This window comes from Equus caballus, chromosome 10, assembly GCF_041296265.1.
Source record: "Equus caballus isolate H_3958 breed thoroughbred chromosome 10, TB-T2T, whole genome shotgun sequence".
NCBI lineage: Eukaryota > Metazoa > Chordata > Mammalia > Perissodactyla > Equidae > Equus > Equus caballus.
This window is the reverse complement of record NC_091693.1, coordinates 19,934,278-19,960,191: the sequence shown is the minus strand read 5'-3', so window position 1 is coordinate 19,960,191 and position 25,914 is coordinate 19,934,278. Positions and strand designations below refer to the sequence as shown.

General features: G+C 50.5%; 1 protein-coding gene across 17 annotated transcripts; it reads left to right on the top strand.

The window, feature by feature from the left end:
- Nucleotides 1-3,015: 3,015 nt before the first annotated feature.
- TSKS (testis specific serine kinase substrate) lies at nucleotides 3,016-16,972 on the top strand. Of its 17 annotated transcripts, none has more exons than XM_023650174.2 (11): nucleotides 3,016-3,409; nucleotides 3,807-4,032; nucleotides 11,604-11,699; nucleotides 11,921-12,004; nucleotides 12,345-12,428; nucleotides 12,991-13,277; nucleotides 13,863-14,057; nucleotides 14,487-14,660; nucleotides 15,335-15,470; nucleotides 16,536-16,660; nucleotides 16,793-16,972. In XM_023650174.2, exons 1-11 carry the CDS (start codon nucleotides 3,138-3,140, stop codon nucleotides 16,947-16,949), a joined length of 1,836 nt encoding a protein of 611 aa, XP_023505942.1. In that variant the 5' UTR covers nucleotides 3,016-3,137; the 3' UTR covers nucleotides 16,950-16,972. The 17 variants fall into 17 exon arrangements, with proteins under 17 accessions (XP_023505942.1, XP_023505941.1, XP_070079272.1 ...); XM_023650173.2 differs by having other exon boundaries at nucleotides 12,318-12,428; XM_070223171.1 differs by having other exon boundaries at nucleotides 3,025-3,409; nucleotides 13,024-13,277; nucleotides 16,493-16,660.
- Nucleotides 16,973-25,914: the final 8,942 nt, after the last annotated feature.

The window sequence follows — 25,914 nt, the reverse complement described above, 5'->3', positions numbered from 1 at the left end:
GAGAAGTTCTGGATTTGGGGATTTAAAATCACCCTTTCCTGTCATACTCGAACACGTTATCCAGTATTTTTTAAAACGTATTATAGGAATTTTCAAATATTCCCCACGGCAGAAGGGTATAATGCATCCCCATTGACCAAGCTCCGACAGCTATCATAAGACCTTGATGGTCATCTGTAACCTGCTCCACTTCGTTCCCCCACCCCCACAGGATTATCTTAAAGCAAGCCCCCTTCATTGTGCCATTTCGTCCCCATCACCCAGTTTCTTCACCAACATTCACTATGCAAATTTCTAAATAGTCGGAAAGTCGAAACCACTGTCCAGTGAACGCAGCCCCTCACCTCTATCCTCTCTCCTCCCATTAACATTTCACACCACTTGCTTTGTCGAATATCTGTCCATCAGGCCTTCCCTCCCTCCATCCATCAATCTACCTTGTGTTTTTGATGCATTCAAGGTAAGTTGCAGACAGTGTTATTCACAATAGCCAAGATGTGGAAAGAACCTAAATGCCCATCAACAGGTGAAGGGATGAAAAAGATGTGGTGCATATACACAATGGAATAGTATTCAGCCATGAAAAAGGAGGCGATCCTGCCATTTGCAGCATGGATGGACCTTGAGCACATTATGTTAAGTGACATGAGTCAGACAGAGGAAGACAAGTACCGTATGATCGCACTTATACACGGAATCTAATAAAAAACGGGGAGGTTTTTAAGTGGTGGTTATGTCACCGAACACAAACACAGGTTCATTTACTCGCCACGCAGGAGAGCCGATAACTGGAATGCCAGGCTTGTGGCAAGGAAAGAGGTTTATTAACGAAAGGCAGCCAGACAAGGAGATGGGAGTTAAAACTCGGGTCCACCTCCTGGAAGGGAAAAAGATAGGGATTTTTATCTGAGATTTTAGGTAGGGAAGTGGGAGCATGTAACCTTGCTGGTTGGTGCCTTCCTACCAGCATGCATTTGGCCTTGAAGACTGAATCTTTTTTTTTAAGATTTGCTTTTTGGTGAGGAAGATAGGCCCTGAGCTAACATCTGTTGCCAAGCTTCCTCTTTTTTTTTCATTTTTATTTTTTTGAGGAAGATTAGCCCTGAGCTAACGTCTGCTGCCAATCCTCCTCTTTTTGCTGAGGAAGACTGGCCCTGAGCTAACATCCGTGCCCATCTTCCTCTACTTTATATGTGGGACACCTACCACTGCATGGCTTGCCAAGCGGTGCCACGTCCACACCCAAGATCTGAACCAGTGAACCCCGGGCCGCCGAAGCAGAACGTGGGCATTTAACTGCTGCGCCACTGGGCCGGCCCCAAGCTTCCTCTTTTTTTTTTTTTTCTTTTTCTCCCCCCTCTTTTTTTTCTCCCCAAAGCCCCAGCACATAGTTGTACGTCCTAGTTGTAAGTCCTTCTAGTTCTCCTTTGTGGGACGCCGCCTCAGCACGGCTCGCTGAGCAGTGCATAGGTCTGTGCCCAGGATCCGAACTGGCGAACCCCGGGACGCTAAAGCAGAGCACACGAACTTAACCACTCGGCCACGGGGTGGCCCCTGAAGGCTGAATTTTGACATCTGTACCTTGACTTCCTGGGAAAGACAGGTCACATACACTGAGGAGGGACAGAAAGACTTAGTTAGTTTTGAACAACAGTTGAGGATGCTGAGTATGCACAGCTGCAGTTAGCAAAGCTCATCTCAAAGGGTTTTTTTCTCTTCTTTTAGCCCAGGGAAGATTTTTTAACTCCTTCGTCTCGGTTTCAGTTACCTGCAGCTGAGGGATGGGGGATGAGACTGATGTTGCTTAAGGGTACAAACATGTACCAAGTGGTAAATAAACCGTAGTGGTTTAATGCACAGTGTAATGAATATAGACCACAATATTGCACTATAATTATGTAATGTGATAAATATTGCTACAGTGGCAATCATATTACAATATATAAATGTATCAAAGGAACACCTGGTACACCTTAAATTTACACAATGTTATATGTCAAATTCATCCAATTTAAAAAAAACAAAACCAAAAAAATATAGAAAAACAAAGTGAGTTGCAGACATCCATACACTTCATCCGTGTTGTGGGTTGAATTGTTTTCCTCAAAAGATATTCAAGTCCTAACCCCCAGTACATGTGAATTTGACCTTATTTGGAATTAGGGTCTTTGCAGATGATGGGGCTAAGATGAGGTCATTTGAGGGTGGGTCCTAATGCAATATGACCAAGGTCCTTAAAAAGGGGAAATTTGGATGTATAGACACGTCCGGAGGGAAGACGATATGAAGACACAGGGAGAAGGTGGCCATCTCCAAGCCAAGGATGCTTAAGGACACCAGAAGCTGGGGGAGAGGCCTGGACCAGACTCCCCCTCCCAGCCTCAGAAGGAACCAACCCTGCTGACACCTTGATCTTGGACTTCTGGCCTCTAGAAGTGTGAGACAATAAATAGCTGTGCCTGGAGCTACGCCGCCTGTGGTCCTTTGTTACAGCGCCCCCAGGAAACCAATACAACCCCAAATACTTCAACATGCATCTCAACCACTATAGCTTAACATTTGTTTAGATTCTTTTTTAACAGGCAAAATTCACACACAATAAAAAGCTCAACTCCCACCTGCAGATCGACAGCTTTGACAAACGCACACACCGTCAAGTGGTTCTGATTCGCTTTATGTCTCTGGCCGACAGCTGGTATTGTTCGTTTGTTTCTCTCTATTGCCTGCCCACCCCCCACCCCCACCAGCCCCCCACGGAATATACTACTATCCTCCATAGGTTGGGACTCGATCTTCATTCACCAATGTCCCCCAGATCCTGGGAAAGTGACAGATCCAGAGTATTGCACGGAGAATCAGCTGTGAATGAGGAAGGCAGGTGACTCCGCAGTCCGTCTCATGGAGAGGGAAGTTGGACGCCCCCCCCCCCCCCAAGAACCAGGGGGCCCACCCATGGTAAGTTCTGGACTAGAATGCGTGAATCCATGGTGGTTCTGAAGGGGGGGGGCACATATCGGGGTAGAACTAGAATCCTGGATGAGAAGAGTGCACTGAGACGCTCCAGGAGAACGGGTTGAGCCAGCGCGTCTCTGTCCCTGTGCCCCCCTCCTTAATGGGCCCCAGTGGTTGGGTCCTTTATGAGGCAGGCTTGTGGGGACAGGAACTTTGAGGGTCAGTGGTCAAAGGAGGTGGACAGTCTCCGAGGAAGGAGCCCCTGGGAGCGGGGCGCCCCACATGCCATGGCGAGTGTGGTGGTGAAGACCATCTGGCAATCCAAAGAGATCCACGAGGCTGGGGACCCCCCCGCGGGGGTCGAGAGCCGCTCCCAGCTGGTCCCCGAGGCTCCTGGGGGAGTGACCAGCCCGGCCAAGGGGATCTCGAAGAAAAAGAAGGCCGTGTCGTTCCATGGGTGGGTTTGTCACACCCTGTCGGGGACAGTCCTAGAGCCCAGCACTGCCTCCAGCAGAGCAGAAGTCCCACCGTGGGTGCTGGAGGAAGGGGAGGGGGAGAGGGGCAGGGGCAGGCCAGAGGGCAAGGCGGAGGGGAAACAAAGAGCGTGGGAGGTAGAGAGGAAGAAGGGAGTGGGGAGGGAGGGAGGGAGGGAAATTTCAGTGGGGAAGGAACAAGTCAGAAGGCAGGGGAATGGAGGAGGAAGAAGAAAGCAGGCAGCGGGGATGGAGGAGGAAGAAGAAAGCAGGCAGCGGGGATGGACATAAGAGAGAGTAGGGGGTGTGGAGACAGGGAGGCAGGAGGGCCGTACCCCGCTGGGGCTGCATCTTGACCCTCTGCCTGTCCCTCCTCCCCAGGGTGGAGCCTCGGATGTCCCATGAGCCAATGCACTGGTGCCTGAACCTAAAACGGTCCTCGGCCTGCACCAACGTGTCGCTGCTCAACCTGGCCACCATGGAGCCCACCGACTCCTCAGGGACAGACTCAACCACGGATGACAGTGGCCTGCTCGCCCTGCCTGGGCCTCCAGCCTCCCCCACCCCACCCTGGGCTCCGGATGACCCAGACATCACGGAAATACTGGTGAGGGACCCCCGGCTGGGGAAGACCAGGGTCCTCCCCCTGGTGGTAGGCAAATGCTGAGCGTGGGGGGGGGGGGGTCTTCTCAATTTGGAATGTGAAGGTACTGGTCACCCTTGGAGGCCCAGAGGAATGGCCTTCTCCACCCCTAACAGCTGGCCACGAATCTGTTCCATCCTGGGCGAAGGATGCCTGCTGCCTAGGCGTTGGTCTTTAGTTCATTCAGTCACTTTCAAATGTCCTGGGTGAGGTTGAGATCACCGATAGGAGTCAGGCCAGGTCCCTGCCCCAGGGAAACTCCCAGCTTGGTGGGGGTGACAGACACAGACTGGGGGGATAAATTCCATGATGGAAGTAACACTGGGGAGCCCAGAAAAGGGCCTGTCAAGCCAGGCTACGGGTGTCAGGAAAAGCTTCCTGGTGGGCAGTGTTGAAAGTAGGCTTTGATGGATGCATAGGAGTTCTCTGAGGGGATCACCTAAGAATCTGGGGCAAAACTGGGAGGTGTTCCGGGATCCTCAGTTTCCTCATCTGTAAAATGGGAAATGTATGTGTTTGCGCTTTCAACAAATATTTCTTAAATGCCTATGATGCCCCAGGCACTGGTCTTGGAACAGGCAACACAGCAGGACCCAGGACAGAGTTCAGGATATACCCGTACCCACTTCCTGAGGGTGTCATGACAACGACGTGCAGTTCACTCATGTAACGGTCTTAGCACAGTCGCCAGCTGTAAGCCCAGAACAAGTGTGGGTGGTCACTATTGTTATTATTTATCCCCATTTCACAGATGAAGCTATTGAGACCCCAAAGGTTAATAGTCTACCCAAGGTCGTGCAACTTCTAAGTCGCGGAGCCAGGTTTAAGGGTCAGGCGGGTGGGGGGCAGCCTGCATGGATGGAGGCAGCAGATGTCACTGCGGGAGGCCTGAAGAGGAAGGACGTGGCCCAGCTGGTCGCTCAAGGAAGGCCTTCCAGAAGAGGCAACACGCAAGCTGGATCTTGAAGATAAGAAAAGGGTTCTTCAGGCAGAAAACAGGGAAGGGTGTTCCAGCTAGCTGGAACAGCATGTGCAAAAGGACAGGGGTTGAAAAGAGCCCAGGGAAGGGGCGTAACTGCAGGGAGGTCCTTGTGGCTGGAGTGTGGTGTGTGAGAGAGATGAGGCTGTGGGGAGGGGGCATTCTCCTGAGGGCAATGGGGAGCCATTGAGTGCTCATGGGCAGGGGAGAGGAGCAAGTCGGGGGTTTGGGCTCCATTCCCATTTATTGAGCACCTGCGCTGTGCCACATCCCTATGGTGGGGATCTCATTTTCTTCTCTTAGAAGTTCTGTAGGGGAAATGAAATAATTACCAGTCTAGAGACCGAAAACAAAAATAACTGAGCTATAGAGAGGTGGAGCGACCTCTGCAAGGTCGGAGAGCTTGTAAGAAGCAGGGCCAGGATTAGAAGCCTAGGGGGTGTGATGTCAAAGCAAAAGTCCTTTCTTTCCCTGGAAGTCTCCTCTGTGGCTGGGTGAGAGACGTCTGGAGGGGACAGACCGGAGGCAGGGAGCAGGAGAGGAGGCTGGGCGAGGGTCCAGGGTAAGAGGACCAGATGGAGAGAAGGGAGCAGGGCAGAGAGAGTCCCAGTGGGATGGATGCCCGAGACATCTCCTCCCCCAGCAGCACAGTCTCCCTCTCTGAGCATCGCTCAGGCAGCACATGCAGAGGTCTGCTCCCACCAGGGCTATTCCTGACTCACATCCCCCCAGTGGATCGTGACGCCAGGAAAGAGCCCCGGGCAGCCAGGATCAAGGCTGGGTGCAGCCGCGAGTGTGCGTGGAGCTGCAGGGGAGTATCGGCCTCTGCAGGGAATGGAGACAGTAATGACAGCCCGCACCTCAGGGCATGTGTAGGAGCCGTAGAGGCAGACAGCAAGGGCACACACCAGCACTCAGCACTGGAGCTGCATCTGGAGAGAAGGCTGATGGCAGAGAGGAGCGGGTGGAAACCCAGGGTGGAGGGGCAGACCCAGAGAGAGGGAGCCAGAGACCCAGGGAGAGGGGGACAGATACCCAGAGAGAGAGGGACAGAGACCCAGAGAGAGAGGGACAGAGACCCAGAGACAGGGGAACAGAGACCCAGAGAGAGAGGGACAGAGACCCAGAGAGACAGGGACAGAGACCCAGAGAGACAGGGACAGAGACCCAGAGAGAGGGGGCCAGAGACCCACAAAGAGAGGGACAGAGACCCAGAGAGAGGGGGACAGAGACCCAGAGAGGAAAGCAGCAGACACCAGAGAGAGAGGGGAACAGAGAACTCGCGAAGGAGGGAGGAGAACCAGGGGCAATGGAGACCCTGATTGAGAGAGTGACAGTTCCCAATTTGGATGAGAGACTGTGGGACAATGGTGAAGCAGACAGCTTTGGCTTCTGTCTTAAACTATGACATGTTTATGAGACCGAAGGATGCCAATGGGGAGGTGGTACTGCTTTTGGGGAAGGTCAGTGAATGAATGCCAAGATGGACGGGGCATGGCATCTGACCCATCTGCGACGTGCCCTGCTGTCTTCAGATCTCCCTGAGGCTCCTGTGGGGTCTTGGTGCTGAGACTCTTCCTGGTAGATCCTGTCCTGTCATTATTTCTAACGACACTGTCATTAATCACTGTGCTTGGCTTATTGATCATATCGTCTTGTTGACCCTTGCTCAATGAGCAAGGTGTCCTGATTCCCATTTTAGGAGAAAGGAAACTGAGGCAGGCTCAGCATGGGGAACTGGATCGCCCAGTTGCATGGCGTGTTGGTGGTGGAAGAGGGATTTGGCCCCAAGCCTCTGGCTCGCCCTCTCATGCCATTCACTTTTCAGCAGAGGGTGACAGGCTCTGTGCTCACCACTCCGCAGATCTGCTCTCAGTGAAGCTGAATGTCACCTCCAGAAACCCTCACTGCCCTTCCTCTTTTCCAAAGAAATATTGACCAAGGGCCTTCGTGGGCCAGCCCATGTGCCTGCCAACAGCAACCCTATGAAGGGAGCTATTAGTCCCATCTCCATTTTACAGGTAGAGAAACAGAGGGACAGAGAGCTGAGGTCCCCTCCCTAAGGTCATCCAGCTAGTAAATGGGAGAACTGAGTGACCCCAGGACCTGCTTTCCTCATTTCCTAGAACAGCTACCCACAGGAAACCCAAGACCTTCTGGGTCTTCAGTTTAAAAATATCCCTTTGTGTATTGGTTAGCTATTGCTGTGAAACAAATTATCCCCAACTTTAAAACAACAAACCTGGAGTGGCTTAGCTGGGTGGTTCTGGCTTAGGGTCTCTCATGGGGTTGTGGTCAAGAATTTGGCAGGGCCTACAGTCATCTGAAGGCTTGACTGGGGTTGCACTTCCAAGATGGTGCACTCACGTGGCTCTTGGTTGGAGGCCTCAGTTTGTCACCACATGGGCCTCTCCATAAGTGGCTGCTAGAGCAAGAGAGAGCAAGCAGGAAGCCACAGTTCCTTTCAGGAACTAGTCTCTTAAGTCACACACTGCCACTTCTGCCTTATTCTGCTGACTAGGTATGAGTCACTAAGGTGAGGCCACACTGAAGTGAGGGGAATAAGACTCCACATTTTTAAGGAGCATCAAAGAATTTGTGGACATATTTTAAACCACCGTGGTTTTGTGGGGCACGGGGTTTTTTTTTAGATGCCTTTCATCAGAATGAAGAAGTTCCCGTCTATTTCTAGTTTGTTGAGTGTTTCTATCATGAAAAGGTGTTGGATTTTATCAAATGCTTTTTTCTGTCTATTGACATGATTGTGTGCTTTTTCCCTTTATTCTATTAATGTGGTATGTTATATTGATTAATTTTCGTATGTTGAACCAACCTTGCATTCCTGGGACAAACTCTACTCAGTTATGGTGTATAACCTTTTCATGTGGCTGGATTTGGTTTGCTAGTATTTTGCTGAGGATTTTGTGGCTGTGTTCAGAAGGGATATTGGTCTGTAGTTTTATTTTCTTGTGACGCCTTTGGTTTTGGTATGAGGATAACACTGGCCTCATAGAATGAGTTAGGAACTGTCCCCTCCTCTTATACTTTTCTGGAAGAGTTTGAGATGGTTTGGTTGCAATTCTTTTTTAAATGATTGGTAGAATTCACTGGTGAAGCCGTCTGGTACCAGGCTTTTCTTTGTTGGAAGTTTTTTTGATTACTAACTCAATCTGTTTATTTGTTATGGATCTATTCAGATGTCCTAGTTCTTGAGTCAGTTTCTGTAGTTTTCAGTTTTCTAGGAATTTTTCCATTTCATCTAGTGCCAGCTTAAAAAGTAAATTTGCGTCTTATTTTATCTCAAAATGAGTTTATTCAGGAATAGCCAAAATAATTGCAATTCAGGACGTGCATGCTATGGCAAACCATAGGCAAAGCCAGAGAACAAAGGGGGCCAGCTGCCTTTATAAAGAAAAAGGGGGAGTAGGGAGGGGGTGTTCTAAACAAAAGTCTGATGGGGAAAAGTAACAGTTCAGGGCAGCACTTGCTTCTCATTGGCTGAGCTGCAGTGTTTCTCATTAGCTGAGCTGTGGGTTTTCTCATTGGCTGAGCTGCGGCATTTCTCATTGGCTGAGCTGTGACATTTTTCATTGGCTGAGCTGTGGCATTTCTCATTGGCTGAGAGGCAGTGTTTCTCATTGGCTGGGCTGTTGCTGGTTGGGGAGAGAAATCTTCCTTTAGTAGTAAAGTAGTTTTACTTCCTATCAGAGATGCAGCTTCTGTCTCTTCCTGTTTGGTGTAATTGACCATCTGTGATAGGGCCTGAGAGCTCCCCCTACAGGCCTTCCCAGCTCCAATTCAGTTAAGGTTTCTTTAATTTCCACAGTAGGTTATCAAATTGGATGTCATACAATTGTTTATAGCATTCCCCTATAATCCTTTCTCTTTCTGTAGGATAGGTAGTAATGTCCTCTCTTTCCTTCCTGGTTTTAGTAATTTGCGTCTACTCTCTATTTTCTGATCAGTCTAGCTAAAGATTTGTGAATTTTGTTGATCTTTCAAAAAACCAACTTCTGGGGTCAGCCCCGTGGACAAGCGGTTAAGTTTGCACGCTCCACTTCAGTGGCCCAGGGTTTTGCAGGTTCGGATCCTGGGCGCAGACATGGCACTGCTCATCAGGCCACGCTGAGGCGGCATCCCACATGCCACAACTAGAAGGACCCACAACTAAAATATACAACTATGTACTGGGGGAATTTGGGGAGAAAAAGCAGGGGGAAAAAAAGATCAGCAACAGTTTTAGCACTGGTGCCAATCTTTTAAAAAAAAGAAAAAAACCACCAAAAAAAACCTTCTGGCTTTGTTGATTTTACCTCTTTTTTTCTATTCTCTATTTCACTTTTTTCTCATTCCAATCTTTGTTATTTCCTTCCTCCTGCCAGCACTGGGTTTAGTTTGCTCTTCTTTTTCTAGTTTCTTAAGGTGGAAGGTTTGGTTATTGATTCTGAGTTTTTCTATTTTTTGATGTAGGTGTTTATGGCTCTAAATTTCCCTCAAAATATTGCTTTAGCTGCATCCCAAAACTTTTGGTATGTTGTGTTTTCATTTTCCTTCATCCCAAAGTATTTTGTAATTTCTCTCGTGATTTCTTCTTCTACCTATTGGCTGTTTATGAGTGTGTTGTTTAATTTCCACATATTTATGAGTTTCCCAAATTTCTTTCTGCTATTGATTGCTAATTTCATACTACCGAGGTCATTGAGGTCAGAAAACATACTTTGTGTGATCTCAATCCTTTTAAATTTATAGAGACTTGTTTTGTAAGGTAATACATGATCTATTCCAGACCACATAGAGTACGTTTCATGGGCCCTTGAGAAGAACGTGTATTCTGCTGTTTCCAGGTGGAGTATTCTATAGGTGTTTGTTAGGTCTGGTCGGTTTATAGAGTTATTCAAGTCTTCAGTCTCCTTGCTGATCTTCTCTCTGATTTAAAGCGAGGTAGTAACGTCTCCAATGATTAGTGTTGAACTGCCAATTTCTCCCTTTAATTCTGTCAGTTTTTCCTTCACATGTTTTGAAGCTCTGTTAGATGCATATATATTTATACTTGTTTTAGCTTCTCGATGACTTGACTCTTAGAGTTTTTGCCAGTTTTTTTCATTCTTTTTAGGGAAGGGTAGAATTCTGAGGTTCCCGACTCCACCGTTTTGTTGATGTCACCTTAAGCCAGTATTTCTTATCACACTTGTTCTCCAGAGGAATCATGCAAGAAATGCAAGGGTGTCCCCACCTTACAATAGAGGAAACTTGTTCTGTCTTTTCTATTTGCGTATTCAGCAACTGTGAAAGAAAGCCAAATAACTGGTTGAAGCAGGATAGTTGACTTCTCACATAAAAGTGTTAACAAGTCAAGCAAGTCTGCCCTTCAAATGCAGCAAGTTACAGGCTCCCGTGTTCTGGTGGCTCAGCTATTAAGGCCCAAGTTTAGCTGCTGTAAGAAAAAGATACAAAATAACACATCTTAAAAGAAATGGAAAATGTCCTCTCTCACGTGTAAAAGTCTTCATAAGTGGCTGGAAGTGAGCTCCACAGAGTTAAGGATTCAGGCTTCTTCCATCTTGTTGTGTCTTCCATCTCATGGCCCAAGATGGCTGCTCTGGCTTTAGCCATCAGTTTTGCATTCCAGCCATCAGGGAGAGAGAAAGAGGGAAGTTCTCCCTCCCTTCCTTTCTTAAAGGCATGACTTAGAAATTGGTGACATTATTTCCACTCACATTCCATTGGCCAGAACTTAGTCACATGGCCACACCTAGCTGCAAAGGAGCCTGGGAAATGTAGTCTTTGGCCGGGCAGCCATGTGCCAAGCTAACTTTTCTACAAATGTGGAAGAGTGGAGAGTGGACCCTGCCACACGCATCCTTTCCGAGCCACAGTTTGTTTGGCAGGAGTCACAAAGCATTGTATGGTGAAATAAGGTAGTGATGATCAGAGGTTGCACGTGTCCTGGTTTAAAATAAAGACACTGAGGAGAAATTCTGATGAGGCCATCCCATGTGCTGTGTACCTGGGAGAACAAGGGACATCCCTTCTCTGAGCCTTATTTGCTTCACTTACAAAGTGGGCCAAATAACATCAAGAGGTGTGGTTTTGAGGAATAAAAGGGAAAATATATGTAACTTCTTGGCCCGGTGCATAGTGAGTGCTTATATCCAGAAAGTGGGTTATCTTTAGAATTCTCCAGTGCCTGGAGAGAAACACAGAGTGTTTTAACAATTTATCTTATTTATGTCTGTCGACCCCAAAGGCATTTTTATTTCAGTGTTTAGTTGAGAGCATCTTGCTTCCCGGACATGTCTAAACACCCCCTCCCACCCACTCCCTCCTGGCTCTTATTTTTCCTCCCATTCACCCAGCAGAAAACAAGTCCACCCCTGGTTTTATGGAGCAGGAATACCAAGAATCAGAGAGGTGCGGCCCTGGCCCAAAGTCACACAGCCATTTCAGGGCAGAATCAGGGTGTAAACCCAGCCTCCGCCCAGTTCTAGACTTTTCCTCAGGGTTGGGGTTTGCTCCCACACGCCCACGGACCCACTTGTCTCTCCTTCTTCCCCAGAATGGGGTCAACAGTGGGTTAGTCCGCGCCAAAGACTCCATCACCAGCTTGAAGGAAAAGACCACCCGGGTCAACCAGCACGTGCAGACGCTGCAGGTGTGAGGACCCCCCCCCCATCCCCCTGCTGCCCCCAACACCTCCTCTTCCTCCAGGCCGTCTTCCCCTCTTAGCGCCTTCCTCCTACTCAGTGCACCCATAGCCCAGTTGGGGAGGTTGAGGCTCAGAAGGGAAAGAGACCCTCCCCAGGCCCTGCTTCTGCTCCCCATCGGGTGTCCCCTTGTGGCCCTGCCTAACCCCTCCTCGCTTCCGTGCTCCAGAGCGAGTGTTCTGTGCTGAGCGAGAATCTAGAGAGAAGGCGGCAAGAGGCCGAAGAACTGGAGGGGTACTGCAGTCAGCTCAAGGTGAGCCGCTGGGGGGCAGGAGTGGGGCGGGGAGAAGGGAGGGACAGTAGGAAGAGGGCGTGGGGGGGGGTGGGGAAGTAGGGACGCATGGAGTGGGACACGAAAGAGTGGGAGGAAGCAGAAGAGGAGCCCAGGAGAGGTCTAAGGAGGAAGCCATCCCTTTAGCCAAGTGAACGAGGCTGGTGAGGGGCAGACCCCTGAGCACAGGGCAGACGTTGGGGGAGAAGTGGGTGTGTCTTGGGTGCGGGGCTGGAGCCTGTAATGGAAAGAGCGAGGGTGAGCGTTGGGGGGCGGAACTGGAATGGGAAGGCAGGGCCCCCGCCCTGGTGTCCTGACCCAGGAGAACTGCCGGAAGGTGACCCGGTCGGTGGAAGACGCTGAAATAAAAACCAACGTCCTCAAACAGAACTCTGCCCTGCTGGAGGTAAGGGGGCCGGGGGGGGGGGGGGGGGTGGAGAGCCTGGACTGGGGGAAGAGAATCACCTGAAGGTAGACTTCAAGTGGGACTTCCTGCCCTGCCACCACCACCACCACACTGCCCCTTCGTGTTCACGGTCATTCTTCTCTGTACACAGCCACATTCGGGTCCCTGTCGGACTTGGAGTGGCCATGCCCCTCCTGCCCACATGCCCACTGCTTTCCCAACAAAATGCTGGAAAAGCTTCCCTTGTTCTTCCTAAACAGGAGGGACTGGAATTTGACACGTTGGAGGGTTGGAGGTGGGGGTGGAGGGCTGGATGGAGACACAGAGGCAGGCACTCCAGGTTAAAGTGAGCCGGACTCCAGCTAGGCTTCAAATGAGACATCCTTCCCTAGTAACAGCAAGTGGGAGTCCATCTAGACTTCAAGCGGGACTTCCTGATATGCCATCCCCACATCCGTTTACTTTCCAATCTCAGGGATTCACTGGGCGGACTCGGGGGTGGAGGTGGTTGTGGGAGGCAAGGGGCTGGACACCGTAAACCCTGCCCGCCTGCCGCGCTCAGGAGAAGCTGCGCTACCTCCAGCATCAACTGCAGGATGAGACGCCGCGGAGGCAAGAGGCCGAGCTGCAGGAGCTGGAGCAGAAGCTGGAGGCCGGCCTCTCCCGGCACGGCCTGGGCCCCGCCGCCCAGCCCCCGGGCAGCTCTGGCTCACCCGGGAGCCCCAAGGAACCCCCGCGACCGCGCAGCCTGGCCCCAGGTGGCTGGGGAATGGGACCCCGGACAGGGGAGAGCCCCATCGGGAGCGAGCAGGAGTTGCAGAAGGTCTGTGCCGGCCTTGAGGAGCTGAGGTGAGCGGGATCCGGGGGTGAAGCCTTGGAGGGGCAAAATGGGCCCAGGGGGTGGAGCCTCGAGGTGCTGAGGTGGGTGGGCCCAAGGGTGGAGCCTCGAAGATCTTAGATGATAGGGCCTTAGGGAGTGGAGCCTCGAAGAGCCTAGGAGGGAGCATTCTAGGGCAGGTGACCCGGAAGGGCAGGACCCCAAAGAACTGAAATTTGAGTATAGGGCTGGTGGGAGGGAGGTCCGCATCTGGTGAAACAGAGGTGGGCGGGGTTTGGGAAGGGAGAGGTCCTTGGAGGCTCCAAGTTCAGGGGACAGGGCTGGGGTGAGTGGTGCCTTGAGGAAGCAGTGTCGGGAGAAGCTGATGTGGGGCTGGGGGGCAGGACGAGGGAAGGGCCAGGATACCTGATAAGGGGTTAGAGGCGGGGTTCTGGAGGACTCAGAGGATTCCAAAAAATGGACAGGACAGGAGAATTTGGGGACTGGGGGAAGGTGAAGGGGGAGGGGCGGGGTCATGGGCGGAGTCTTGGCGGGGCAGGGCCAATGGGGACGTGTCCAAACCTGGCCATGACCGTCCCTTACCTCTGCCCCTCCAGGAGGGAGGTGTCCTCGCTGACCGCCCGGTGGCATCAGGAGGAGGGGGCGGTGCAGGAGGCCCTGCGGCTGCTCGGGGGCCTGGGTGGCAGGCTGGACGGCTTCCTGGGCCAGTGGGAGCGGGCGCAGCGTGAGCAGGCGCAGACGGCGCGGGGCCTGCAGGAGCTGCGGGGTCGAACGGACGAGCTGTGCACCATGTAAGGGCCAAGGCGAGTGCGCGGCCTGGGGGATGAGGGGCGGGGCTTTGAGGAAAGGGGTGGGCCAATCAGCTGGGGCCGACACCGTATACTGACAGGAGGAAGCTCCAATTAGAGAGTAGGGAGGGGCGTGTCATTCCTAATAAGGACTGAGGGGCGGAGCCAATTAGAGAAGAGGTGTGTTACATACCTTAATAGGATAAAGGGCGGAGCCAAGTAGGAACAGGGAAACCCAATTAGAGAACAGGGAGGGGCATTCCAAACCTTAAAACACAAAAGGAGGGGCCAATCAGAGCAGAGAGGGGCGGAGCAAGGCCTTGTGGCCGACTAGATGGAGATGGAAGCCCAGGGCTCATAGTGGGTGGAGCCTTGCGAAGATTTTAGTGATGGAGAGGCGACCTCGCAGCCCTGGTTACTCTCACGCCTCAGGGTGGAGCGATCGGCAGTGTCTGTGGCTTCACTGAGGAGCGACCTGGAGGGGCTGGGCCCAGTGAAACCGATTCTGGAGGAGCTGGGACGGCAGTTTCAGAGCTCTCGAAGAGGGTCTGACCTCTCCATGAACTTGGATCGGGGCCCACAAGGCTCCTGTGCCCGTTGTGCCAGGTAAAGGGGCGGGACCTAGCTCCGGGTGCATTTTGGGTCACGTTGAGGACAGACGAAGGAGGACAGATTGAAGGAGATGGGGCACTGGTGAGCTGGGTGGAGACGGGGCGTCCTTATGCATGATAGGACCGACCAGTCCTCCTGCATTGTGGAGCCGCATTGCTTCCCTTCCCAGAAGGTGAAGTCAGCGTCTTGTGGAACACAAGAAAGACTTGATACATTTCGAGCATCCTGGATTTCCAGTGCATTGTGGGAAGGCTGGGATGTGGTCCTCGGTGGGAGGCAGGGTTTCTCAGTGCATTGTGGGGAAGATGAGACCTCGGTGTATTGGAGAGAAAGAGATACCATGTTTGGACCATATTAGGGACGGGGAGACTTCCAGTATAATTTGGGGTCAAGTTTAACTAATGCATTGTGGGAACCGTGAGTTTTTGATGAACTGAGGGCTGTCTGGGAATGGGAATGGGAATCCCTAAGCACTCTGGGAATTTCCCACGCTGTGGAAACCAAAGGATAGCGGATGCACTGGAGGTTGGCCCCAGTGCATGGTGGGAGGGTTGCCTGGGGGCATAATGGAAACGGGACCTGGTTGGAGGCTGGGCAGGGGGGCATGGGGCTTCTGGGAGTGGAGTTGGTCCTAGGCATCTTTCACCTGGTAACCACCCCTCCTCCAGCCAGGGGCAGCAGTTGTCCACAGAGTCCCTGCAGCAGCTGCTGGAACGAGCGCTGACCCCACTGGTGGACGAGGTGAAGCAAAGGGGCCTGGCTCCCGCCTGCCCCAACTGCCAGAGGCTACACAAGAAGATTCTGGTACCAGGGACCATGGGCCACCGTGCTCCACTTTTCTGTCAGGGCGGGGGGGAGGGGAGCCCTGGGCATGAGGCTTCTGGGAAGGGCTGAGCTGTAGGGGAACGCTCAGCTCTAATGCGTGGGGTGGGGGGAGAGGCAAGCAATTTGGTGGTTAGTAAGTCCTAGGTCAGTCATTATGGAACGTTGGGGGATGGCCTTGGGCCCAAAGCATGATGGGACATTGGACCTGATGCATTGTGGGACAGAGGAGACAGACATCGTCTACAGCTTCATGGAATACATGCCTGATTTTCTGTAGACCTTAAGAGAGACAAGGCATTCTGTGGGGTCATTGAGGTCAGACAGGGGACCCAGCGAATATAGGTCGTAGTAAGCTAATGCATTATGGGAAGTGGTACCACAGCTCTCCGTGGGGCATTGCACCATAGGCTCAAGCCCAATAGCTAATGGAACTTGAGACCTATGTGCATTCTGAAAAACAGAGATCTGGTGTATTATGGGAAATTGGCCGGATGTGTGATGGGACATAAGTTGTAGGGGGCGGCACAGACAAGTGAGGCATTATGGGACATGGACGTGGCGGAGCTACAGGACTAATGCATGATGGCGCATGGGACCTGGTGCCTTGTTGGATATGGGGAAGCAGAGCGCTGTTATTGTGACAGAGATGCTGGTTAATAATAAGGAGTTGGGGGGGTCTTGTGAATTATAGGATGTAGAAGGTCACGTGACGGGATACTGGGGCCCAGACGCTCATCAAATGCATCATGGTTCATGGGCATTAGGGGACAAGATGACGGATGCTGATTTAGTGCTGGGACAGAGGAGGCCAGTGCATTAGGGGATGGAGGGTGGGACAGACACAGGTTGAGCACACAGTGGACTTTGGAAGGCCAGTGCCCTTTGTGATGCTGGGGTCAGTCTGAGGCTTGAGTCAGGACGGGATATCCTGGGGGAGGAACGCAGGCCCCCTGGGCCCCTGCCCCTTGCCCTCCGCGATCCAGCTCCCCCTCCACCCCCAGCCCAGTCCGGCAAGCCCAGCCGCGCCTACACTCCTCTCCCCAGGAGCTGGAGCGCCAGGCCTTGGCCAAACACGTCAGGGCAGAGGCCCTGAGCTCCACCCTTCGACTGGCCCAAGACGAAGCCTTGCGGGCCAAGAACTTGCTGCTGACGGACAAGATGAAGCCGGAGTGAGGAAGGAGGCTGAGGGCATGGGAGGAGGGTGAGGTCTTGAGGAAAGGGCCTCAGGCACCCCGTCCTTCCCCTCCAGACCCCTGGCATGGGCCCCGCAGGCACCAACACCCTGCGCTGTGTCATTGTAGGGAGAAGGGAGCCGCTCTGGACTATCTACACTTGAAGATGTGCTCCCTCCACGATCAACTCAGCAATCTGCCACTTGAGGGTTCCACAGGGACGATGGGGGGAGGAAGCGGGGGGGGAACTCCCCCAAAACGTGGGGGCCCAGCCCCTGAGCAATAAATGGCCCCTCATGCTGGCATGAATTCCGTCTCCTGTTTGGCACCAATAGAGGGCTAGGAAATTGCACACACGCCATGTGCCAGCCTCTGTGCTCCCTGTGGCTCAGTCCTCGGCCAGTGGGGTGTCGGGGTTTCCAGAGCGGTGCTGAGGATGATACGGTTCTTTGAAAAGGAGGTACGGGGTAGAAATAAGGTTCTCTGGTGCAGTTTGGACCTGTCGAGCCAACATTTTTTAGGATGATTTTTACTAGATAATTGTATTATCTATTTGCCGTGTAAAAAAATTACTCCCACCCCCCAAACTTAGCTGCATAAAACAATAAACATATATATATATATATTTATTTAAAGATTGGCACCTGAGCTAACACCTGTTGCCAACCTTTTTTTTTCTTTCTTTCTTCTTTTCCCCAGAGCCCCCCAGTACATAGTTGTATATTCCAGTTGTAGGCCCCTCTGGTTGTGCTGTGTGGGACGCTGCCTCAGTGTGGCCTGATGAGCGGTGCCATGTCTGCGCCCAGGATCCGAACCAGCGAAACCCTGGGCCGCCAAAGTGCTGCACGCAAACTTAACCACTTGGTCACGGGGCCGGCCCCTAAACATATGTTATCTCACACAATTCCTGAGAGTCGGGAATCTGGGAGTGGCTTAGCTGGATGGTTCTGGCTCAGGGTCCTCATGAGGTTGCAATGAGGATGTCACCTGGGGCTGCCTTCATCTGAAGGCTTGGCTGGGGCTAGAGGTTGCCCTTCCAAGATGGTGCACCCACTTGGCTTTGGGTTGGAGGCCTCAATTTCTTGCTGTCTGTTGGCTGGAGGCCTCAGTTTCTCGTGGCAGCCAACTTGCCCCAGAGCGAGCAGTTGAAGCAAGAACAATCAGAAAGCTGCAGTGCTTCCAATGACCTGATCACAAGGCTCTGAAGTTGTAAACCATCATTTCCCCTCTTCCTATTCATTAGAATTGAGTCGCTAAGTCTAGATCATACTCAAGTGGTGTGTCAAAGAATTTGCAGACATATTTCGAAGAGGATGTTGGTTTGTGGACATGTTTTAAGCCATGACAGTAATGCTCTTTTTAAACTTTTTTTTTTTTTTTTTTTTGCAGAGGAAGACTAGCCCTGAGCTAACATCTGTGCTAATATTCCTCTATTTTGTATGTAGGTTGCCACCACAGCATGGCTGATGATTGGTGTAGGTCATTCCCCAGATCCGAACCCATAAACCTAGGCCACTGGAGTGGAATGTGCTGAACTTAACCACTATGCCACGGGGCCAGCCCCAGTTTTAAACTTTTAATTGAAGTATAATATAAACAGAAAAGTTCACAGATTAAAAGTGTACAGCTCAATGGATTTTCAAGAAATGGACATATGCACATAACCACCCCCAAGACTTAGAAACTGTCCCTTACCAGCACCCACTGAGTCCCCTCTCATGCCCCCTCCCAGTCACTACCTTTTCCTTCTATGCTAACGGTAACCCCTTTTCTTCTACAGCCATTGCAATAAGGTAAGAAAAGAAAGAGTAGATGGATAAAGAAGGAAGAAAATGATCATTATCCCCAGATGGCATAATTGCACATAGAATCAGAGAATCCAATAGAATCTATAAAGTATTAAAAATCAGTGAGGTTAGGGGCCGGCCCAGTGGCGCAGCGGTTAAGTTCGCACGTTCCGCTTCTCGGCGGCCCGGGGTTCGCTGGTTCGGATCCCGGGTGCGGACATGGCACTGCTTGGCAGCCATGCTGTGGTAGGCATCCCACGTATAAACTAGAGGAAGATGGGCACGGATGTCAGCTCAGAGCCAGGCTTCCTCAGCAAAAAGAGGAGGACTGGCAGTAGTTAGCTGAGGGCTAATCTTCCTCAAAAAAACAACAACAAACAAACAAACAAAAAATCAGTGAGTTTAGCAAAGAAGCTGAATAAAAGGTGAACATCACAAAATCCACTATTTCTATATGCCACTGATAAAAAGTTAGAAAATGAAAAAAAACTTAAAGGGACTAATTTCTAAGAAGCCTAAAACTAAAAAAATTCTAGGAATCTAACCGAAGATATGCCATGGTCTCTAAGGAAAACTTTGAAACATCAGTGACAGAAGTTAAAGACCTTAGTAAATGAGTTATATCATAGTCATGATTTGTAAGATACTATTGTAAAGATGTTACTTCTCCCCAGTTGATTTATAGGTTCACAGCAGATTTGAGATTTGTTGATGTGACTTCCTTTGTACTCACAGGTGTTGGGGGCTGGGGGCGTTGAAATCGCTCAGAGGATGGATAATCATTCTCATTTCGTGGAGTGCTGTGGCCTGCATGTTTGTGCTCCCCCCGCCCCCATTCATAGTTGCAGCCCTGATTCCCAACGGGATGGTATTTGGAGATGGGGCCGTTGGGAGGTAGTTAGATGAGGTCATGAGGGTGGAGCCCTCATGATGAGATTAGTGCCCTTTTAAGAAAAGCCACAATCAAGCTCTCTCTTTCTTGTTTGAGCTTTAAGTAAACACTGAATCAGCCAGCACTTTCCTCTTAGAGGCCAATGTATTCTCGGGGTAATTGTGTCCTGTTTTCCACCTCAAAGAGATCATCGCTTCATTAAAGCTCAAACAGGTGAACCATCTGGTCCCAGAATCCCAGCTTGGGGGTCTGTTTCCTGAGGCCGCTCTTGGCACGAAGAACAACTATAGCAATCAAGACCCAGCCAACAGGGGCCGGCCCGGTGGTGCAGCGGTTAAGTGCACATGTTCTGCTTTGGTGGCCCGGGGTTCACCAGTTCTGATCCCGAGTGCAGACATGGCACCTCTTGGCACGCCATGCTGTGGTAGGCGTCCCACGTATAAAGTAGAGGAAGATGGGCACGGATGTTAGCTCAGGGCCAGTCTTCCTCAGCAAAAAGAGGAGGATTGGCGGCAGATGGTAGCTCAGGGCTAATCTTCCTCAAAAACAAACAAACAAAACCCAACCAACAAACAGCAGTTACTGTAAACACTCTAAAGAGAATTTGGAGTTGGGGGCCAGTTGCATGGGTGATGGGAGACCTGAGGGGCCCAAAGAGGGTTGTGAATGAACCCAGAGATTCAGCGGCAACCAACGTGGGGGGGAGGCGAAGCTTCTGTTTCCTCCAGGCCCCTACGGTCCCTTTGGTGCCCCCTCTTGGCAGAGTCCAACACAGCCGGTTGGCAAAGCAAAAGTGGGGTTTGCCAAGTCCTAGGGCCAGGTTCACAAAGCCCAGTATATCGGGGAGTGGATTTGAAGCCAGGAGATAACAGCTTAATCGTTGGCACACACAATGACAGTGCATGCCAGGGACCAGTGACTATGAGCAATCCAATTCCGTTCCCCCCAAGACCCAAACGTATGGGTTTTTTTCAGTTATTTTACTGGGGTCGTATTGGCTTATAACATTGTGTCATTTCAACTGTACATTATTATATATCAGTTTCTGTATAGACGGCATCGTGCTCACCACCAATAGTCTAATTTTTATCCGTCATCATACATATGTGCCCTTTTACCCCTTTCGCCTACCTCCCACCCCCTTCCCCTCTGGTAACCACTGATCTGTTCTCTTTGTCCCTGTGTTTGTTTATCTTCTACGAATGAGGGAAATCATACAACGTTTGTCTTTCTCTGTCTGGTTTATTTCACTTAACATCATACCCTCAAGGTCCATCCATGTTGTTGCAAATGGGATGACGGTCTTTTTTCATAGCTGCATAGTACTCCACTGTATATACATACACCACATCTTCTTTATCCAGTCGGCATTTGATGGGCGCTTGGGTGGCTTCCACATCTTGGCTATTGTGAATAATGCTGTGATGAGCATAGAGATGCATAGATCTTGAACTGTTGATTTCAAGTTCTTTGCGTAAATCCCTGGTAATGGGATGACTGGGTCATGTGGTAGTTCTATTTTTAGTTTTTTGAGGAATCTCCATACTGTTTTCCGTAGTGGCTGCACCAGTTTGCGTTCCCACCAGCAGTGGATGAGGGTCCCCTTTTCTCCGCATCCTCTGCAACATTTGTTATTTTTTGTCTTGTTAGTTATAGCCTTTCTGACTGGTGTAAGGTGATAGCTCGCTGTGGTTTTGATTTGCATATCCCTAATGATTAGTGATGTTGAACATCTTATCATGTGCCTGTTAGCCATCTGTATATCTTCTTTGGAAAATGTCTGTTCAGATATTTTGCCCTACATATATATATATATTTTTTTTGAGGAAGGTTAGCCCTGAGCTCACATCTGCTGCCAATCCTCCTCTTTTTGCTGAGAAAGACTGGCCCTGAGCTAACATCCATGCTCATCTTCCTCTACTTTATATGTGGGACGCCTACCACAGCATGGCTTGCCAAGCGGTGCCATGTCCACACCTGGGATCTGAACCAGCGAACCCCGGGCCGCCAAAGCGGAACGTGCGCATTTAACCGCTGCGCCACCAGGGCAGCCCCTAGTTCCAGAACTTTTTATCGTCCCAAACAGAAACTCTGTACCCATTAAACAAAACCTCCTCATTCCCCATGCCTCCCTCCTCCCGGCTCCTGGCAACCTCCAGGAACATCTTTTCATGTGCTTATTGGCCATTTGTCTGTCTTCCCTGGAGCAATTTCTGTGCAAGTCCTTGGCCCATTTTTGAATTGGGTATTTTGTTGTTGTTGAGTTTTAAGAGTTCTCGATATTAACCCCTCATCAGAAATACAGCATGCAAATATATTCTCCCATTGCGTGGGTTGTCTTTTCATTCTGTTGACTGTGTCCTTTGATGCATGCAAGTTTTTAAATTTTTTTTTTAAGCTTCAGTGCATGGTTGGGTATCCTAGTTGTTAGGTTTTAGTTCTCTGTGTGAGCTGTCGCCACAGTATGACAACTGGCAGATGGCGGTGTGGCTCGACGACTGGGAAACGAACCGGGCTGTGGCGGTGAGAGCGCCAAATCTTACCCTCCAGACCACCAGGGCCGGCTCTGGAAGTTTTAAATTCTGATGTAGTCCAATTTGTCTCTTTTTTTCTTTTGCTGCCTGTGCTTTTGCTGTCATACCCAAGAAGTCATTGCCAACTCCAGTGTCATCAGGGTTTCCCCCTATGTTTTCTTTTGAGAGTTTTATGGTCTTAGCTCATACATTTAGGTCTTTGATCCTTTTGAGTGAATTTTTGTAGATGAAGCAAGGTAAGGGTCCAATTTTGTTCTTTTTCAGGTGGGTATCCAATTTCCCAGCACCGTTTGTTGAAAAGACCGTCCTTTCCCCGTTGAATGCCCTTAGCACAGTTGTGGAAGATGACTTGGCCACGTATGCAAGGGTTGACTTCTGGGCTATCTGTCCTCTTCCCTTGGTCCATGTGTCTGTTCCTGTGCCAGCGCCATGCTATTTTTGATTACTGTAACTTTGTCCTAAGTCTTGAAATCAGGAAATGTGAGGTCTCCACCTTTGTTCTTCTTTTTCAAGATTATTTTGGCTCTTCAAAGTAGAGTGGATTCTTCTGTTTCAGCCAAAAATGCCACTGGGATTTTGGTAGGGGTTGCACTGACTCTGTAGAACGTTCTGGGAAGTAATGACATCTTAAAGTATTGTCTTCCAATCCAGGCATGCGCAACGTTAACAACTTGTTTTTTTTTTTTTTTTTTTTTTTTGAGGAAGATTATCCCTGAGCTAACATCGGCTGCCAATCCTCCTCTTTTTGTTAAGGAAGACTGGCCCTGAGCTAACATCCATGCCCATCTTCCTCTACTTTACATGTGGGACGCCTACCACAGCATGGCGTGCTAAGCAGTGCCATGTCCGCACCCGGGATCCGAACCCTCGAACCCCGGGCCGCTGAAGCAGAACATGCGAACTTACCTGCTGTGCCACCAGGCCGGCCCCAACAATTTTTAATTATGTGTGTGGCTCACTGTACTGGCTGAACTATTCTTCAAAACACCACATTGGTTCACTCTATCAATAATATCGTGTTAACTAGATTGGATGAACAAGAAGTAAGTGCGTTGGAGGTGTGGGTAAGACACACGCCCTCCAGGGGGTGGGAAATAAACTGCACAGCGTCTCAGGGACCTGCTGCATCAGGGAAGGCCTTAGGAGCCCAGCAGCCTGGGGCACAGGATTGACTACAAGTAAAGGATAAAACAGGCATGTCATCGCTAAGAAGGAAGCGCGTGATCTTCATTCTGTGGCACAGGCGTCTTCACGCTCTGGAGGAAGCGTATTCTACACTTGGAGATACTACACCGGTCCATTTTCTGGGTCACATGGACAAGTCCCAGCTTTGAGTGGCCCCCGGGCCAGGAAAGGCCCTGCACCCAGTATCAGCCACAATGCGAGCAGCTCTGCCGACCAGGTCATGGGACCCAGCAGACCCCGTGGTACTAGACATATCCATGGATTGGCAAAGATTGGCAGAGTTTATGCCAAGGATTCTCCCAATAGGAGAATCACGGCATTGACCCCAGGATTCTGAAGCAAGAACATGTGCCATTCAAAAAGAATTCCTAGGGGCCAGCCTGGTGGCTCAGCGGTTAAGTGCGCATGTTCTGCTTCGGTGGTCTGGGGTTCACGGGTTTGGATCCCCGTGCGGACATGGCACCGCTTGGCAAGCAATGCTATGGCAGGCGTCCCACATCTAAGGTAGAGGAAGATGGGCACGGATGTTAGCTCAGGGCCAGTCTTCCTCAGCAAAAAGAGGAAGATTGGTGGCAGATGCTGGCTCAGGGCTAATCTTCCTCAAAAAAAAAAAAAAAAGAATTCCTGGCATGGTATCCAGCCCTGATGGAGATGGAGCATCAGAACACAGGACATCAGGAGCTGGTGTGGTGGCATAGTGGTTATGTTCCCGTGCTCTGCTTTGGCGCCCAGGATTCATGGGTTTTGACCCCAGGCGCAGACCTACACACTGCTCTTCAAGCCATGCTGTGGTGCCGTCCCATAGGCAAAAAGTAGAGGAAGATGGGCACAGACATTAGCTCAGGACAATCTTCCTCAGCAAAGAAAGAAAAGAACACAGAACATCACATGACGCACAGCCAGCATGGAGCATCGTGACTTCATTCTGTTGGACCCCCCCCAAGCATTTTAGGCTGGATAGATCAGACGTTGGATCTGGGATCAGACAAAAGCAGGACCAGAGGACAAACAGAAGCTGCCTAAGCAGGCAGGCTGGACCCCCGGGACATTCACTGGCTCTTGTCCCTTAGCTGACTCTTGTGACTGTGTTGGGCAAGGCTGGAGGGGAAGGAGTTCTTTATAATCAGCTGACAGAGGAAGAAAAAGGCTGAGCAGTATTTTTACTCATTTTAACTCTTTCTTTCAGAATTTTGACACATATACAAAAGTAGGATGTGATGAACCCCCTCACCCCAGGGACCTTACCCCTAGCGTCACTCATCATTAACTCATCACCAATCTTGTTTCGTCTCTGCCCCTGTGGTAGGGAGGACGAAGCTTCCCCAGAAGATGCCCCCGGAACCTGTGAATACATCGTGCTCCACGGCAAAGGGCAATTAGGTTGCACGTGGAATTAAGGTTTCTAATCAGCTGGTTTTAGGACAGGGAGCTGGTCCCGGTTTAGGCAAGTGGGCCCGGGATAATGACAAGGGTCCTCATAAGTGAAAGATCATGGCAGGCGTCCGTCATAGGAAAATGTGACTAGAGAAGAAAGGCACAGAGGGATGCAGTGCTGCTGGCTGTGAAGATGGAGAAGGGGCTGTGAGTGGCCTCTAGAAGCTTTCTAGAAGAGGAGGATGAAATGGATTCGCCCCCAGAATCTACAGAAAGGAATGCAACCCTGCCCCCATCTTGATTTCCGCCCAGTGAGACCCGTGATGGACTTCTGACCTCCAAAACTGTAAGACAATGAATTTGTGTTATTTAAGGTGCCAAATTTGAGGCAACTTGTTACAGCCACAACAGGCAACTACTATAACCCCTCTCCACTGGCTCATTTGAAAACATATCTGCATCATATTGTTTTATCCATAAATACTTTACTGTGCATTTCTTTCTTTCTTTTTTTTGTGTGTGTGTGAGGAAGATTGTGACTTAGCTAACATCTGTGCCCATCTTCCTCTATTTTATGTGGGATGCATGGCTTGATGAGCAGTGCTAGGTCCGTGCCTGGGATCCTAACCTGCAAACCCCAGGCCACCGAAACAGAACACACAAACTCAACCACCATGTCACTGGGCCGGCTCCTACTGTGCATTTTTTAAAAAGATAAGGATTCTTTTCAACATGATCAGAATGCTATTATCACACAAAAAGAATTAACGTAATTCCTTCCAATCAAATACCTAGTCAGCTCAGAAATTTTGAAAAAATTACATATCTCTTTTGACATTCAAGAAATGTTTATTGGGGCCGGCCCCATGGCCGATGTCGAGATGTCAGCTGGGCTGCAGTCATCCAAAGGCTGGACTGGGGCTGGAGAATCTGCTTGCAAGATCATTGCCTCACGTGTTCCTCACTGGCACTTGGCAGGAGGCCTCAGTTCTTCACACGTGGGCCTCTCCATAGGCTGCTTGACTGTCCTCGTGCCATGGTGGCTGGCTGCCCCCAGAGCGAGGATTCAGAGAGAGAGCAAGAAGGGAGCCAGAAGGTCTTTCGCATCCTAGTAACTTCTACCATAATCTTTGAGTTAGAAAAAGAGTCACTAAGTCCAGGCCACACCAAGAGGAGGGGAAGGAGTGTCAAAGTGGTGTGAACATTCTTTGAAACCACTAGGATTGGTGCGTTGGGTGTGGACGTTGGGCTGGCGGAAGTGAAAGTGTTCGGCATTTTGATTTTCTCCTCGGGCTTCTGTTACATGCTTGGCTTGGTGGAAGCAATGGGGCCTGGAGCCCTGGAGTATTGGAATCATGGCCGTGGGGGGATGGATGATTGGGGGCCTTGGTGTGGTCAGATGGCGTTGGTGTTGACATGACTGCAGTTGAGTTGGTGAGGGTTGTAGTGGTGGCGGGGGTGGACTGGGGGTGTGGACAA